The sequence below is a fragment of the Petromyzon marinus genome, chromosome 1, assembly GCF_048934315.1.
Source record: "Petromyzon marinus isolate PM22_M1 ecotype Great Lakes invasive population chromosome 1, UKy_Petmar_22M1.pri1.0, whole genome shotgun sequence".
Taxonomy (NCBI): Eukaryota; Metazoa; Chordata; class Hyperoartia; order Petromyzontiformes; family Petromyzontidae; genus Petromyzon; species Petromyzon marinus.
In genome coordinates this window covers 14,271,056-14,289,254 of record NC_133667.1, presented here as the reverse complement: position 1 = coordinate 14,289,254, position 18,199 = coordinate 14,271,056, and the positions used below count along the sequence as shown (strand labels likewise).

The 18,199-nt window shown below is 50.5% G+C and overlaps 1 protein-coding gene across 6 annotated transcripts in view; it reads left to right on the top strand.

Annotated features, from left to right (window-relative positions):
- LOC116942181 (uncharacterized) overlaps nucleotides 1–17,002 on the top strand; it is a 102,925-nt gene extending 85,923 nt beyond the window's left edge. For all 6 annotated transcript variants that reach the window (XM_032953836.2, XM_032953808.2, XM_032953817.2 and 3 more), the window contains 2 exons: nucleotides 580–5,583; nucleotides 6,797–17,002. In XM_032953836.2, coding sequence (XP_032809727.2) covers nucleotides 580–5,583; nucleotides 6,797–8,037 — 6,245 coding nt within the window. In that variant the 3' untranslated portion in view covers nucleotides 8,038–17,002. The remainder of the gene's footprint in view (nucleotides 1–579; nucleotides 5,584–6,796) is intronic.
- The last annotated feature ends 1,197 nt before the right edge of the window (nucleotides 17,003–18,199 follow it).

Below are 18,199 nucleotides of genomic sequence, written 5' to 3'. Positions count from 1 at the left end.
TCACTGCCTCCTCCACGCCATCACGGCAAAAACCGTCCCGAGTTGACGCAGACACAGAAAAAAAACGCGCAGGTGAAGGATGCGGCGCGTCTGAGAAAGGTGTCGCAAATTTTATCGCAAATCCCAAAATGCGGAGGGGGGGGGGGGTGAAGTGGCTTCTGCTAGGAATCAAGTCTGCGTTCACCTTGAGTACTTGTGGTAAACATGTAAACAAGCATGCTCTGGTAATAATGTAAGCATTTTCTTTTACGCTGATTAGCCTGCACCAGAGCTTTCTTTATGGTCCAGTCTCACCACCAGTGTCGGACGAGGGAATGCCAAAAGGCAAACAGTACAAAAACAATCAACGTATCAGAGCATTAATAGGTCGGGCTAAGCATCTTAACACCTGTTTTATTGCCAAAAATGGTAAAAAAACTATTCTTATTTTTCATGCTTTGATACTGCCAAAAAAGGTCCCCATGGTGAAGTGGCTTCGTCACGAATATTGAGGTTGTGAACACACGACTAGTACGACAAAGGGGAGAGGAGGAGTGATTGTGAGTCCAACCGAGTGCCTTGTTTCGTTGCTGGGTGCAGGAGAAGCCTCCGGGTTGTTGCAGGAAGTTGAGGAGGAGCTGGACCAACCCGAGCCACAGAATCTAGGACCTCTGGCAGAAGGCCACGCCACCAGCTACGATGTCCCTGAGCGGGAGGGCATAGAAGCCGTGACCAGTTTGCCGCTGTCCGCCACTGCTGCAGCCGGCGCGCACGGCGCCGTGCAGGAACCGCGGGATGCCACCAGCACTTGCGAGGAGGAACTGACCTTTGCGGAGGAGGATTCCATCGGCGGTTCACGGGAAGGGGCGGTCGCGGGGGTTTCGCCTACCCTCGTCGTTGCCACCACCGCCAACCCCAAGATGGAGACAATGGACGCAGCCGCCAGCGAGGGAACCGAGGAACTGGGGGACCCGCTGGTGAGGCCCACCACCAGCGCATCTTGCCGTGAGCCGGACGAGCAGATGTCCGGCATAGAGGAGTCTCAGATCGATGAAGAACTTCCGCAGATGGAGAAGCAATTGCCTGCCCCCGATACAAACAATAGCAGCAGCAACAGCAGTTGGGAGGATCTGGTGGCCGTGGCAGTCAATCTTGCCATCGGAACGAACCTCACCGACTGGAAGGAACAAGTAGCCGAGGCGGAAACAACACCTGCCATGGGCGCGCGCAAGACACCGGAGGCTCCCGCGTGCGGATTCCAGGAGGAGTCTGCAACCGTGGCGAGCAAATCTACCATCGACGTCAATGACCCGAGGTGGGATGAAGATTGTCCCATAGCAGTCGTGCCTGCCATCGTTCCAAACCAGCCTGGGAGGAGGAAGGAGTCGGGGGCTGCGGGAGACGCGCCTGCCATCGGCACACGTGGCTCCGTCTTGGTGGAGTGTGCACCTGGCATGGGCTCCCACCACGGGGAGGAGGTTCAGGAAGTTGCCATTGACCTCGTGATCGGATCACGCCACTCCAAGCACTATGAACGCGCGGCCGTAGGGGTCCCGCCCGCCAACGACGTATGCGACCCTCCTGTGGGGAAACCGCCGGCGGACGTGGTGCCTGACCTTGACACGAACGTCCGCGTCCACAGATGGAAGAAGCGGGCTGCCGTGGCGACGCTGCCTGGCACCAGCGCTCTGCGCCAGACATGGACGGACCTGATGACCACCAGCAGCAGCAACAATGAGAAGGAGCCGAGAGAGGTAGCGGAGGCCCCCATCATCGCCGCTCGTCCACTTGCATGGGAGGATCGAGGGTTCATGGCGGAGACGCCCGCCACCAGCGTTTTGGCCGCAGGACCTGCCACCAATGCACACCGCCCGTGGCCGAGGGAATGGACATCCGCGGCCGAGCATCCCACCGTTGTCACCTCTCGCTCCGTGGGATGGGAGACTCAGTCGACCGTGATGGGCCCCCCTGCCAGAGACGCGCACGACCAAGATATTGAGATGCTCACGACTGGCGCCAGCAGCTGCTGGCCGGACCCGGGTGATGTGGCGCTAAACCTGGCCAAGAGTAGACACCGCCCTGAGTGGAGGGAGGAGGTGACCGCTGTAATTCCACCATCCAAGATCACACTGCCGGCTAACAGCACGCAACTCGAGGAGGAACAGAGAGGCTTGTCGCTGGCGCCCACCACCAAAGCGCAAGATGCTCGCTGGATGGAGCTCAGGGCTATGACTGCTACACCTGCTATGGACGCGCGCCTCGCGCTGTGGGCAAGACCAGAAGCTGCCAGAAGAGGACATGAATCGCAACCAAATGCCACATCGGGAGCGCCTGCCACCGGCACGCAACGCCTCGGGCAAGGTGTACAAGCATCAGGCATGCGATTGCCACCCGCTACCAACACACACGGCTCTGGTTTTCAACAGTTGGTGGCGGCTGTGGACCTTGCTGCCAACACACACGTAGAGGACCTCCCTGCCACCAGCACACATGGCCCCAACTTGCCAATGTTGGGGGAGACCGCCAGCCAGCACCAGGAGACGTTGAGATCCCTGCTGGAAAGGCTTGCCACCAGTGCACGGTGCAAGATACAGGATGAAAATCTGCCTGCCGTCGACACGCAAGCCCCCCAGTTGGTGGTGTCAGGTGCAATGATGGAACCGCCCACCGGCAAAATTCACAGCCATGGTTGGGAGGAGCTGTTAGCCGTGGCAGTGAATCTTGCCAGCAGCAGCACGGCATGCCCCGGGTCGAGAGAATTGGCAAAAATGCCCACGACGACGGACGAGCGCCACCAGCAAGTGGAGGAAATGGGATCACAAGAGTATGAGGAAGAAGAAGCCGCCATCGTCATGTACGAAGAAGATCCAGCAGCCTTAAAATTAGCACCCGCCATCAGCACACAGAATCCTGGCTGGATGGAGGACCGAGGAGCGGTGATGGTGGCGTCAGCATCTGCCACCGGACCTATTCTTTGGCAAGAAGCCACCACAGCTGCGACCAGTGTCCACCAAGAAGAGCCAAGAAACACTTTGACAAATATTGTCACCAGTGCACGACAGGAACCCAGAGATCTGGCGGAAGTACATTGCACATGTGCTCGTAGTCCAGGGTGGCTGGAGCCGGCGGCTGTCATTGGCACTTTCAAAGAACCGCGGGAAGCTTCATCGGATGAACCACCTGCCATTGCCGACACCACGATGGCTGCTGTTGTGCATGGCACTGCGTGGCAGGCGAACGGTGCCATGGCAGAGTTGCCTGGCGAAGAAACTGATGAACAAGGACCGAGGCCGCATTCGCCTATCGCCACCATTCACACTGAGAGTTTGAAAGACGTATGTCCCGACAGCACACCGTGGCAAGGGCCCGCGGGGGAACAAAGGGTTGTGGTGGAACTGCCCTCCAAAAGCACAGACCGCTATGGCAAAGTTGATTACAGGCCGTTAATGCAAATTCAGATCGGCAATGTCACACGTTTGCCTGTGCTAGAGGAACAGAGAGCTGTGATACAATCGCCCACCGCCATTGTGCCACAGCCTGTGCCAGAGATACGGACAACTGTGGCAAAGTTACTGGCCACCAGCAAACCAAGTGATGAGCCAATAGTACAGACAGCTGCAGCAGAGTTAGCTGTCAATATCATTCCTTGTCCTGTGCCTGAAAAATTGAATTTATCTGCCACTATCATGCCGAGCCATGGGCCAGAGAAACCAGGAGCTCCAGCAGAGAAAACTTCCACCAGTACACTGAGCCATGAACGACAGGATCCGAAATCTGTTGCAGAGTTATTAACGACCATCGCACCAAGCCATGGGCCGGATAAAGAGAAATCTGTCGCTGAGTTAGCCACGACACAAACGCCAAGCCTTGGTCCACAGGAACAGAAATGCATTGCAGAGCCGGCCACCAACATCACGCCAAGTCAGGGTCCGGAGAATGACAAATCCGTGGCACACCAGCAAGGCATGCTGGAGCAAAGTCCCATGTTGGAAATGCCTGTCGGCAGCACCCTACGCATCCCTGTGCTAAGCACGCTGGGGTCGTCGACGGATCCGCTTATCCACAGCATTCTCAAGAAGAGGCCGCTGTCGGAAATCCCCATGGATGGCCCCGCACGCATCCCCGTGCTGCGCACCCCTGGCGTGACCACCAGCAGACAGCGGCAGGAGCTGAGGGTGCTGCTCGAAAGGCCCATCATGGGCACCAGATTTTCGTCTGGCCTTAGGTTTGAGCACAGGGCTATCAAGGAGGTTCCCATCAGCAGAATCCATGGCTCCGACATGAACAGTGTGGGGGAAGGCACGGTGTCGGAGTCGCAGAGCACCGGGGGAAGTTGTCAGCATGGCTCCCTGGTGGACAAACTGCCCTCTGGCAAGCATCCGCGTAACATTACGAGGGTGCAACAGAGGCCCATAATGGAAATATCCATCGGCGACATCTACCCACAGATGTTTGAGCGTTCCACAAGTACTAGCACTGGGAGCACCAGCACTTGCAGCACAAACAGTATCAGCAAACAACAGCAGAAAAAGTCTGCCACCAGCGCATGCCACCACGGGAGCGACCAGCAGGAATCTGAGTTAGAATTGACTGCCACCGGCAAACAGAGTAGCACCACTTCTGGTACCAGCACGAGCAGCAGCACTATCGCCTCAACTTCTAGCATCAGCAGCAGTAACACCAGCAGCAGCAAGCACCTGCCACAGTTGAGGACCTTGCTGGAGAAACCTGCCACGATCTCACATTCCCACGGAAAGGATCAGCAGATGTCCACATTGGGAACACCTGCCATTCGGAAACAGGGCTCTAGGCATCAGATGTTGGAGGCTGGCACCACCGCGCATCTCTTGGGGGTGGAGGAAGTTGAGGCGCCAGTGGCAAAATCTCCTGCCAGCAACGCGCATGAGGAGAAGGCGAAAGCACAGGCGCCAGACCCCACCACCGACAGCACTCGAGAGCCTGGCTGGAAGGAGCAGGCATCCACGGCAGCGGTGCCACCCTTTGCCGTCGACAGGCAGAACGGACCGAGTGCCTCCACAAGCACTCATGCTGAGGGGCTGAGAACCGCTGTGGGAAAGCCCTCCGTTGGCGCGCAGCAGGAGCCGCCGGGCAAAGCGAAGGAATCGCTCAACAGAAATACGAGCCGCCCTCTGTGGGATGAGTTGGTCGCCGTGGCGGTGAACCTTCGTGATTCCGAACAGCAGGAGCAGGAGACCATGTCAAGGGCGCTTGCCGTCGTCAGCATAGGTAGCCCCGACGGGAGGGAACTGATGGCTGCAGTCGGAGAGCCCGCCACAGACGCACGTTGTTGTGGCCTGGAGATGCAGGGGGCTGCCATGAATATGCAGCAGCAGCAGCAACAGCAGCAGCAGCAACAGCAGCAGCAATATCAGCAACAGAGAGGCCTGGTGTCAGTGCAGGCACCCGCCCTGAACTTGCACAGCCCCACGTACAAAGAGGCTGCGGTGGACATGTCTGCTATCGGCGCAAGTCAAGGTGGCGGCGGAGGTGAAGTGGGGGCTGCTATGGTGGAACCGACCACAATCCCCATTTGTCACGGCAGAGATGGTCCGCAAGCCACGACCAGCTTCACCGCAGATGGAGGTAAACGGTTTTAACACTGAAAAGGCAACTAACAATCTGACAACAGCCGCCATTCACTACTAAGTGGCCGTGACATCACCATGACGCTTGTGCCAGGCATACACATGCACACACAGCCCATGTGCAATGCTAATTATGAACCTGGCAAAGTCTCAAGACTCCTGTTTGTGCGGGTTCTACATTGGGATGGTTGAATATATCTACAAATGTATGATCTTTTTGGACTCGTATGGACAGGAAACCGGACAGCCCACACCGCACACACGAGGGGATAACACTCAAAATCTCCACACACAAACAGATCCAGTTGGTTGCATTTACCTGTGGATTGATCCCATCACTGTGCTGCTATTTCCTGGCCACTTCTTAAGGCCCATGCATACAACAGCACCTGACTTAAGTGCTGACCAGGCTCAAAATCCTGCTTAGCTGCTGACCACTGCTTATGGTCAGAATGTAAACAAAAAACATACTCTGATAATATATGCATTGTCCTTGAAACGGATTGGTCCACACCAGAGACAGCTTTCTTTTGAGCCTCGTCTCAAGCAGTGTTAGACCAGAGGACGCCCAAAGGCGTACAGCCCAAAGACAATGCACTATCAGAGTACTGAGAGGACAATGCATATATTATCAGAGTATGTTTTTTGTTTGCATTCGGACCACAAGCATTGTGGTTAATGCAGACATGATTCCTTGTAAAAGGTTTCAGTTTGGTGTTTTAACATCTTAACACCTATATTCTTGGTTCTTTCGGTAAAGTCACATAGAAGGGAAACAATACGTGACTTTACCGAAAGAACCAAGAATATGAATCCCTGCAGTCACGAAATCTTTAAATCAAAATCTTAACACCTGTTTTGTTGCCAAAAAAGGGGAAAACCCTATGGTCATATTTTGGTTCTTGCAAAGGAAGTCCCATGATGATGAATGGGGTTAACACTTATTTTGTTATGAGAGCTACCGCATTGTTCATTGGCACAGGAAGACATTCTGACTATTTTTGATTCTCAATTTTATGCAGTGTGTAGACGTAGTAAGCTGCTAAGTCATCAATCTATCAGCTCCATTGAGATTCTGCAGATCGCAGAACTGACAAACGTCACACGAATCTACATTTAAACGCTTTTTTTATATCATTTAACTTAAACTCCTCAATTACCAATTTCACGAAATGTGAAGTTGCTCACTGTAACAATACAATCTCTTGCAGACAAGGACATGGAGGGATTCGTCATCCAAAACATGGGCTCATCGCAGGGTACCCGCTTCCTGCTTCTCCAAACTGCGTGGCTTCACCAGAGCATGCTACAGGACAGCACTAACCAAGACGGCTTGAACGTGGCCACGGTCATCTCCCCACCCACCAATGTCTGGCCACCCGTGCCAGGCAGCGTGCAATCCACATGCACCGCACCGCCGCCGCCGCCACCGCCACCACCACCGCCGCCACCGCCACAGCCACAGCCACCGCCATCGGAAGCCGTCGCCAAGCAGGCCTCGGCCGCCAACAGTGACAGCGACGACGGCGGCGGCTGCGACAAGCCCCGTCTGCGCTGCGTGGATTGCGGACGCATGTTCCGTCGCCACGAGTGCCTGTACTTGCACATGAAGCTGCACACGGGCGCGCCGGGCTACCCGTGCGCGGTGTGCGGCCAGGTATATATGACCGAGGTGCAGGTGAACGCCCACGAGCGGCGGCGGCACTCGGCCGAGCGGCCGCACCGCTGTAGCGTGTGCGACCGTACGTACCCGGAGAGTGCCGCGCTGCGCGCCCACATGCGGCAGCACGCAGGCGAGCGGCCGCACGTCTGCACCGTGTGCGGACGCTCCTTCACGCAGATGAGTAACCTGCGGCGGCACCACGTGGTGCACACGGGCGAGCGGCCGCATGTCTGCGCCGTGTGCGGGCGCTCGTTTGCGCTGCATGAGGACGCGGTGGTTCACGAGAGGGCGCACGCCGGGCCTCGGCCGCACGTCTGCGACGAGTGCGGCCGCGGCTTCACCTATTACTGCGAGCTCAAGATCCACATGCGCAAGCACACGGGCGAGAGACCGCACAAGTGCGATGTCTGCGGCAAGGCATTCGCGCAGCTCAGCAACTACAAGCGCCACTGCGTCAAGTGCCAGGGGAGCAGCAGTAGCCTGCAGGCGAAGGCTGCTGACGGGAACGGGGCTCGGCCAGGTGGGCTGAAGGATCAGGAGCCTGGGGAGAATAGAATCGAGTCGTGGACACACGAGCTTCAGGATGCCTATATTCAGCACAAAAAGGCTCGAATGTCCGAACACGAAGAAAGTAGGCAGCAGCAACAGAGTGAGACTTGTATAAATGAGCCCACAATAAGCCAGGTGGAATCGAATGACCCCAGGAAGAGTGAGTCGAGAGGGAACGTCCGCAAGAGGAAAAAACCCGTTAAAAAGATCCGTCCTGAGGACATGCCTCAGCCAAAGTGATTTTCAGAACAAACTCTGGAATCGAAGTATTTTCCCCCATTTTGTAATCATAGGAAAGCTATCCTTAGTTTTTTTTTTTGACACTCGATGAACACCTCCGGACACTGTCGATTGTCGACACCATTTAATGATGCTCAACCGTATTGTGGAGCATGGTGGGGATTGGTGAAGGTTAAGAGACACCCAAGATTGATTCAGATATCTCTCACTGCTGATGTTAGCCATAGCTGATATCAAACTCTGAATAGCTGAGTTCGATGGCCTCGGTAAGCAAGACCACTTTACCCCTGCCAATTAATGGGGCTTACCTTGGAAGAAGTATTCAAAGTATATTCAATTTGCGTGGAAATGTATTCCATACGATAACAACAAAAACACAGGAATTGCTTCCCATGGAGAGAAAACAAATCTCTAAACCAATATTACGATAACTGCAGGGATAAGTCTACTACTGAGGCTTAATTGATCTCTTAAATTGCCATGTATGGACGCTGTTCTGTTTAATTTGTGTCCTGCTTTTTTAATATTGCCATCAATAACACTTCTTGTGCCACCGCTTAACTTTAAAGAACAGAAATGACTTGCCTGAGTCATAAAAATTTTGCTTTTTAAAAATGTATTATTATCCAAACTTAAAAATCCCCATGCCGCTGACGTTTGAGAATGTAAATGAATAGTGCGATGGTAGCAGAGGCATCGGCTGTTCCTGTAAAAAAATTCCTGTAAAAATGTTACGTCAACGCATGCAACGGCCTTTGAGGAATATGGTGAACATTTAGGCGTGATACTTTGGGTTATAATGTTTAGTTTTATTTTGCTAATAATGAAGTTTTTTTAGGTGAGATTGCATAAATGTGAATATGTTGTAAACCCACCTTGTCACGTGAACAAAACATACCAGTTACAGTAAATCCACACTTCACGGTACAATTTAAGTACCGTAACGTTTTTCTGCTTATTAGAGCCAGCTTCATCAGGTGATTACCATAATTGTGAAGTAGTTTTCCTGTTTCCGGTCTTAATTACAGTCGAGTAAAGGCGATGTCATCACTGAGTGCCTATCCGGTGCAAAAAACCCAGGGGGTTTGTTGACATCACCTTACTCTATTTAAGACTGGAAACGGGAAGACCTAATTGAAGTAGTAACTAATTGGCACATTTTGTTCACGTGACAAACCTCACTAATTGGCTGCGTCGGGTGGATGTGGGTTTTATAACACATTTACACGATCAAACCTAAAAAACTTTGAGGAATAATATTGGTTTGGAAAACCAACGTGATGTTGCATTTTATTTTGCCTTTTGTGAAAATTAATCATTCAGCCTCACAACAATTTAGGAATGTGTTTTTTTTATAACGTCATTTTACTAAACTATGGCCAACGCTCCCTGGAATCAGCATTCTAAAAATCCACGACATCACAGCCCTTCTTAGAATGGCTGATGTAGAGCAACACAGCTATAATTTAACATTAAGGTGGTTGAGCCAGATGGTTGCGTCAGGAGTAGCAGAGTGGGGTATCGCTCTGATGTTGCCTCCTTCATATTTGTGAATCAGTCCATTGAGTTGGCACTACGGTGGCGAGCTGTTAAATACCTCGCCTGGTAGACAGGAGTTAGTGGGTTCGATCCCGATCCCGACACCTGTATATTTTGAGTTTCCATGTCTCTGTCTCCCTGAGGTCGCGTGGATTTTTATCCGGGTCCCCCGGTTTTTATTTCCGCATTTAGAATCAACGTGCATTTAGAGTATTTGGCTGCAAGAAATTAACACGTGATAAGCCACTTCGTTAAGCTATCATTTGTGGCCAGGACGCGACTGAAAAAGAGCTATATAGCTCAGTGGGGCCTTACCTGATCAAATAAAACATTTTAATGTTTTTATATGTTCCATGGTTCTGTTCTGGGTGACCAGAGTCGCTACACACTGCTGGAGAGTTTTTAATTTTCCATTTGTGCTTGAAGTATCTGCTGTGGTCCATAAACTTTGCAGAAGATCGAATCCGGAGGATCTTCAGCATTGGGTCTTTCACAGCCCTAAAAGATAATTTATGTTTTACAGTCTACACATGAGTGTAAATGTTTTTTGAAGTTCATTGAAATCCTTGGTTTAATAATTATGACCGCTTACACTGGAATGACCAATGTTGGCCTTCAGGCTTGTGGTTACGATTTTAACACTTTTTTAAATATTAGAAGGACATTTGACTTTCATTTCAATTCACCGTCCACAGTATTGCACGAAGGCATGCACACATGCATGCATGTGCGTATGCACAACCAAAACTCCAAGAGACGACGGCCCTTACTTCACTGCAATTTGCGCGGGGGTTTTGATGCATATTGGCAGGACAGTTTTTGACAGTTTTGAACAAAGCTTATGATAAATGCGCTGAGGGATTTTGCATGTTGAAGCCTGCGGAGGGTTGAGAATACTTTAAGGAAATGTATAATGGGGTGAAGGCAGTGGTTATGGACAAAGAGGTGTGGTTTGAAGAGTTTGAAGTTATCGGGGTTATGCCAGAGATCAGCGTTAAGACAATTGCTATTTGTCATATCTGTTGCAATTCGTTGAGTGAGTGAGGAAACTGAAAGGAGGAGCATTTTGGTTGCTCATGTGGCTGTTATGGCAGTTGGAAGGGGAGCTGAAAGCCAGATGGCTGTTATGGCAGTCGGAAGGAGAGCTGAAAGCCAGGTGGCTGTGATGGCGCAAATGTCTTGGAGTAGGGAAAACGAATGGTCATTTCCCAGAAAAAAAGAGGCCAACGGTCAGTAGGAAAGGATGACGTTAATATTGTGTACAGAGTGATGCACATAAAGTGCAGGCCAAAGTAATTTTAGAGTAGTTAAGTATAAAAGAGAGGAAGGATGGTGTAAGTTGGAGGTCAGGGAAACAGTTGAGACAGGACGGCACAAATGGATAGAGGTTTAAGGAACTGTACACGACAGAGAGATCCCAGTCAAATTTCCGCTTGTGCTGATGAAGGTCGCGGTGACAGCATGTTGAGGAGGATGGTCCGGATCTCCCTTTTCCTCGCCACAGCTCTTCCTGGGGAATTTCCAGGCGTTCCCAGGCTAGCCGAGAAACATAGTCCTGCCAGCATGTCCTGGGCCGTTCCCGGGGTCTTCGCCCAGTGGGATGTGCCCAGTAGAGTTCCAGGGCGAGTCTACTGGGGGGCATCCTTACCAGGTGCTAAAACCACCTAAACTGGTTCCTCTCGATCTGGAGGAACAGCGGGATCGACTGAGGTGCTCCTGGATTACCGAGCTCCTCAACCTATCACAGAGTGAGCCTGGCAACCCTGAGGAAAAACCTAATTTTGGCCCCTTGTACCTGTGATTTCATCCTTTCGGTCATTACTCAAAGCTCATGACCATAGGTGAGGGTGGGAATTTAGATCAACCTGTAAATCGAGAGCTTTGTTCGAGGACTCAGCTCCCGCTTCACTTCCATGGAACGGTACAGCGCCCGCAACACTGCGGACGCTGCACCAATCTGCCAGCAGATCTCCTGCTCCAACTTACCATCACTCGCGAAAGAGACCCCGAGGTACTTAAACTCCTCCACCAAGGGCAGCTGTTCCCCCCTCACCTGGAGAAAACAATTTACCATCTCAGATTTGGAGGTGCTGATCCTCATCACAGCCGCTTCGCACTCTGCATCAAACCGTTCAAGTGCATGCTTGAGATCAGAGAGTGATTAGGCAAAGAGGACAACGTCATCTGCAAAAAACAGCGACGCCACCTCCATGCCCCCATACTGGATACTCTTCATACCTCGGCTTTGTGTTTGATATCTTCTCCATGAAAATCACAAACAGGAGTGGAGACAAGATGCACCCTTGTCAGAGTCCAACACCCACAATAAACGACTTTGATTTAAAAGCAAGAATGCGGACACAGCTCTCGATCCAGGAATGGAGGGTCCAGATAGTGCACAAAAACAGCACCGGTACGTCATACTCCTGCAGCACTGCCCACAAGACATTGTGGGAACACGGTCATATGCTTTCTCCAAGTCTACAGAGCAGAGGTAGACTGGAGAAACATACTCCCATAACCCCTCATATTTGTGAGAGGGAAAAGAGATGGTCCATTGTTCCACAACCATGACGGAATCCGTATTGTTCCTCCTGAATCTTGACCATCGCGCGGAGCTTCCTCTCCAACACTCTGGCATGGGCTTTACCTGGGACGCTGAGGAGTGTGATTCCTCTGTCGTTGGAGCACACCCTTTGGTCCCCTTTTGAAAAAAAATGGGAACCATGACCCTAGTTTGCCAGTCCAGTGGCACTGTACCCACCTTCCGTGCAACATTGAAGAGGCGTGTTAAGCACGACACTCCTGCACTGTCCAGCACTTTTAACAATTCTGGGCAAATCTCGTCCACCCCAGCAGCTTTGGCGCTATGAAGGCCCTCGACCGCCACAGTGACTTCCGCAACTGTGATGGATCTGACCACACCAGCTGTTTCATGGGATGCATTGTGAAAGGAGGGCATGTCCACCGGGTTGAGGAGCTCATCAAAGTGTTCCTTCCACCTCTCGACTATCTCCTTAGTTGAGGTCAATGTTACGCCACCCTTACTGAAAACAGCCTGGGCCACGTCCCATCGACCCCCCCTAGATATTCTGCTTTGCCAGAATATCTTTGAGGCTGCCCAGTAGTCCCTTTCCATGGCCTCTCCGAACTCCTTCCACGCTCAGGCTTTCGCTTCAGCGACTGCTGTAGCTGCGCCCTCTTGGCACACCGGTACCTCTCAATCGGGTCAGGAGACCTTTTTCCAAGAATAGCTCGGGAAGCCTCCTTCAACTCGACAGCTTCCCTCATTACTGGTGTCCTAGGGTTGCCGCCATGACAGGCACCAACTGCCTTCAGGGCACAGCTTTTCGCAGATGCATCCACAATCGAGGTCCTGAACATCGTCCACTCAGACTCGATGTTCACGACCTCCCCTCGAGTGCAGGAGAAGTTTTCCCGGAGGTGGAAGTTGAAATATTTCTGCACTGGGTCCTTCCGCCCAAACTATTCGTTTGGGCCTTCCACGTCTAACTGATCCCCAGGTGGTGTCACTTAACAGCTATGCCCCTCTCTTCACTCAAGTGTCTAGAACATACGGCCTTAGGTCCAATGATACAACTAAAAAGTCAATAATTGACCTGTGGCTCAAGCGGCTCTGGTATCAAGTACACTTATGAGCATCCTTATGTTCGAACATGTTGTTTGTTATTGGCATTCCGTGACTAGCGCATAATTCCAATAACATCTCACCCTTCAGGTTCACATCAGGGGGAACATTCCTCCCAATCATGCCTCTCCAAGTATCTCCATAATTTCCCAAATGAGGATTGAAGTCGCCCAGTAAGGCTATGGAGTCGGTAGGCAGCACTCTGTCGACGACTGCACCCCACTGTCTCCAAGAAGGCCGAATACTCTGAACTGCCGTTTGGTGCATAAGCACAGACAACAGTCATAGTTTTCCTTTATGAGACCAGAAGTATCATTGAGGCGATCCTGTCATCCACTGGGACAAACTCCAACTGAACAGCACCCAGCTTGTGAGTATCCCCACATCCGCCCGGGGCCTCTGACCAGGGGTTACTCTGGAAAAGGGGAGAGATAACCTCCAATCGAGAAGTTTGGTTCCAGTGCCAATGCTCGGTGTGGAGGTGAGACCGACTATATAAAGTTGGTACCTTTCCACCTCCACCAGTTCTGGCTCCTGGTAAAACTGAATGGGGAAAATATATCAAGTGATACGACCCAACGCTGTTATGTGGTGTAGAGATGTGAGCTTGATGGAAGAGTTCACAAAAAGTTCTTGAAAGGATGGAGATGAGAGATGATATTGGGACGTTGTGATTTGATAGCATGAAGGAGTGTTTAAGTCTTCACAGTGGTTGCAGACATCACAAGATGGTATGGGAGGCTTCGATGGGTTTGGGCATGTGTTGAGAAGTGACAAAGTGACGCTAAGGAAGAATAACTAGAAGTGCTTGAAAGGATGGAGATGAGAGATGGATAATTGGAGACATTGTGATTGGACAACATTAAGGGGTTTGAAAGCCTTCACAGTGGTTACAGACATCGTAAGACGGTATGGAATACTTCGATGGGTTTGGGCATGTGTTGAGAAGTGACAAAGTGACGCTAAGGAAGAATAACAAAAAGTGCTTGAAAGGATGGAGATGAGAGATGATATTGGAGACGTGATTGGACAGCATGAAGGAGTTTTAAAGGCTCCACAGTGGTTACAGATATCACAATATGGTATGGGAGACTTCGATGGGTTTGGGCATGTGTTGAGAAGACGATGTCATCGAAGGACTATGGAGAGAGATCCTGGTGCATAGGGTCGAAAGAGTAAAGGGAGACCGAGGGTGAAATGAAAGAATGTGGTGGAATGAGATATAAGGATTATCGATGTGACAAGAGAAGAAGCATAGTGTAGAGGTTTGTAGAGAAATAATCTGAGCAGCCAATCCCGTGCAATAATGGGACATTTGTCTTTGAAGTGGAAGAAGATTGGCGGGACAAGTGGCGGTGATCGCGTAAATATATAAATGTGTCGTTAAAACCCACCGCCACCCGGCACGACCAACTAGTAAGGGTTGTCACGTAAACAGAACATACCAATTCGTCACTAGTACAGCACACCGGTGTTGGAGAGCCAAGCCACAACATTTACAATCTGAGTACTCAGATAGTGACGAATTGGCATGTTCTGTTTACGTGACAACTCTTACTAGTTGGCTGTGTCGGGTGGTGGCGAGTTTTAACGACACATTTATACATTTACGCAATATAACCCAAAAAAACCTCATGGATTATATTGGTTGCGAAAGCAAATGGTGATTTGACCATTTTTTTCTGTCAACAAGAATTAGGCCCAATGCCTCTTCTGTAATGCTGCGGTCACATTGCCAAAATTGTACATTAAAATAAATAGACACGGCTTGGTTTGGCCACAGAAAAGTAAACTGAAGATTTAGGTCCATAAACTTTGATGGGCATTCTGGAGCATTGTTTTACCGGCAGAATTTGTCTCAAGCCGACAAACAACGGGACTCATTTTGACTTTCTTAAATCTCATCAGCTTCAGGGTTGCCTCCTATGTTGTATTTTAATGTTTGCTCACCGGGAGTGATGATATTTGTTGTGTTTTACCACGTAGCTATGTGTAGTGTTCGACTTTACGCAGACAACTTCTGTCTTTCTTCGAACACCGCTTAAATTTACAACATTCCACATGTCCTCCACACTCCACAGTATCCTGGTCACCACGGCTCGCTCGCCGTGCTCCGCTCGTCTCGCTCACCACCTTTGTCTCCCCACTATCACTTCACTTGCTTCGCAATCAGTGACTCCCCGTTCAGCAACTCCGCACACAGCGTCTTCGCACACAGCGACTTCGCACACTCCGCACACAGCGTCTTCAGCTCCGCTATCGCTACGCTCTCTCCACTGCTGGCTATTCTCCTCAGCTCCTCCGCACACAGCGTCTTCACACACAGCGACTTCGCACACTCCGCACACAGCGTCTTCAACTCCGCTATCGCTACGCTCACTCCACTGCTAGCTACTTCGTCTTGCTTCAGCTTTGCTATCGCTACGCTCACTCCACTGCTAACTACTTCGTCTTGCTTCAGCTTCGCTATCGCTACGCTCTCTCCACTGCTAACTACTTCGTCTTGCTTGAGCTTCGCTATCGCTATGCTCACTCCACTGCTAACTGCTTCGTCTTGCTTCAGCTTCGCTATCGCTACGCTCACTCCACTGCTAACTACTTCGTCTTGCTTCACACTCTGTTCCAACTCCGTTTCCCACTCTGTCTCCAAACTCTGTTTCCAAACTCTGTTTCCAAACTCTGTTTTTACTCCATTTCCAAACTCCACGTCTTCCTCGTCCAGCTCCCAACTCCAACTCCCCGCTCTCTGTGTCTCCCCCAATTTTTCCCCATTCTCATTATCGCTAATTACTTGGCCCGCGTGCCTCCGCACGCTTCGCGTCCTCAAACACCTGCCTTTCTCCAGACATCTCGACGCCTCCTCGCCCTTGACAACAGCCACAGCCAATCACCGCCGTTGCTGATCCTCTGGCTTAATTGGCCCAACCGTTACCTCATCATCCCAGCCTTTGCACCTGGCTGTCCTAACACAACCCACACTGTTTTCGCCTTCTCCACAGGCTGACCCAAGATAACCCCACACTGTCCGTGTGATCATGCAATCGCGCAGTTCCCACAACACACCTTCATACTCCACTACATATGGAAGACCACGTTGAAGGTTGTCGTTTTCTACCCCACAATTGCAAATGTAGATATGAGAATAAAAGTTTTTGGTGAAAATGTATATACTTGAGAGAAGACAAATTGGCAAAGGAAATGCACGAAAATGAATAATGTTCAACATGTCAAATGACACTTAATGTACAATAATAATTTACAGTGCCTTGTCAATTTACTGGTGGATGAAGACCTCCCCATGCCTTGTCAGTCATGGGGGATTTTTTTTGTAACCATATTTCAAACACACTCGCACAGTGCATCTGAACCAAGCTAGCAAGGGGATCTCATTATATAAGGGGGCAGTAAAGGTGTGGGGGAGGGGAGGGACTATGGCCCAGGACCGATTCAGATAGTAATCCACCACTATTGTTTGCCGTGGCTCGGAATCAATTTCAGGTAGTCGGCTCCATAGCACAATGTGGTAACTGCTGCACTATCGCTTCGCCCCGTTATACATTATATACGGCATCGTTTTTTACGGACTCTCTCTCCTTGTTGGGATATTAGGACGGGGGTGTATTGCTGTTGGTTTATTGAGACAGCTGACTATATGAACATTTACTGTACTCTACAGTCCTCATTCTATTCATGATGCGGTTGTCTTGTATATACAGTTCATGTTAGGTTGCCTTTTTTGTATCACTGAAATCGAATAAAATTACTGCCTAAAGTGAAGTGTTTATAAATATGTTTGTCATGTTTTTCTCACATTAGTGAAAAGGTTGTAAGGGCAGCTATTATGCAGGTCAAACCAAGCCCACTCGTGAAAAAGAAATGATTATGCAAGTTAATTGTAAAACATCTATCTTGTAGACAAGTGTAATGGAGGACTCTGGAGACAATAACTGTCGAGGCACGTTCTTTATTTATATTACTCGTACTCACGCTACACGACCGACTGAGCACAATGTAACGCTGACCGTCAAGCTCGACGGCGCTAACTGAATGGATATCTGGCTGACTATCCAGCAGTGGCGACGTCGGGTTGTTGTTGTTGTAGGTGGCATTGTGGCTCCAGTGTTGCCGCTTTCGAAGTGGAGAGACCAAGTGCTACAAAAGCGCTTGCAAATGGCAACATCACCCCCCACACTTTCGCCACGTCGGGTCGATGGCAAGGATGGCAGCGACGACGAGGACGACTTCCATGGCGAGACGACCCTGATTCCCACGGACAGCCCTGAGCTCCCTCTCTTGCCCCCTTTTATACTTCCAGCGGGGCCCGGCCCTGCCCTGTCCACGCCCCCCTTCTCGAACCTTCTAGCTGGTTCTAGGAGCTCAAATATGGATCCCTTCCATGACCCTTGGCCCAGTTCTTATCCCTTCCATGACCTTTGCCCCAGTTCTTCTCCTTGTCGACTTTCCCGTGTATGCTCTCCCCCTGGGTGGGTACACCCGCAATTGCTACTTCTCTCCGCCAGTCGGCACTGCTACACTACACAAGTATTTAGGCTGGGGTCCTAGTCTGTCCACAAATGGTTTTAAGATTCGTAATTAAGAAGGAATAAAAACCCCTTAATAATACACCTCTAAGCAATCCGATGATGGGATTGCATTATAGACATCCAATAAATCCATCGGACGATTTCAAATTTTCAGCCGAGGTCTGAAATCTCAACCAAATCTGACCTAACCAGAAACTTTTTGGATTGACTTTAAAAAGCACAAATAGAAAACATGTTTTAAATGCAATTAATTATTTAAGTGGTAAGGATTACTATTAAGAGTAAATAACTTGGTACTCATTTGTTTTCTGTGTTAACCTAGGGGTGGCTCTGTTATGGCTCGCATACAATGTGCCATGCTTTCCTTTTCCACTTTCACATCTGGACCGAGCCAGTATACCCATTCCCACTGTGCCTCGTTCTTCCTGTC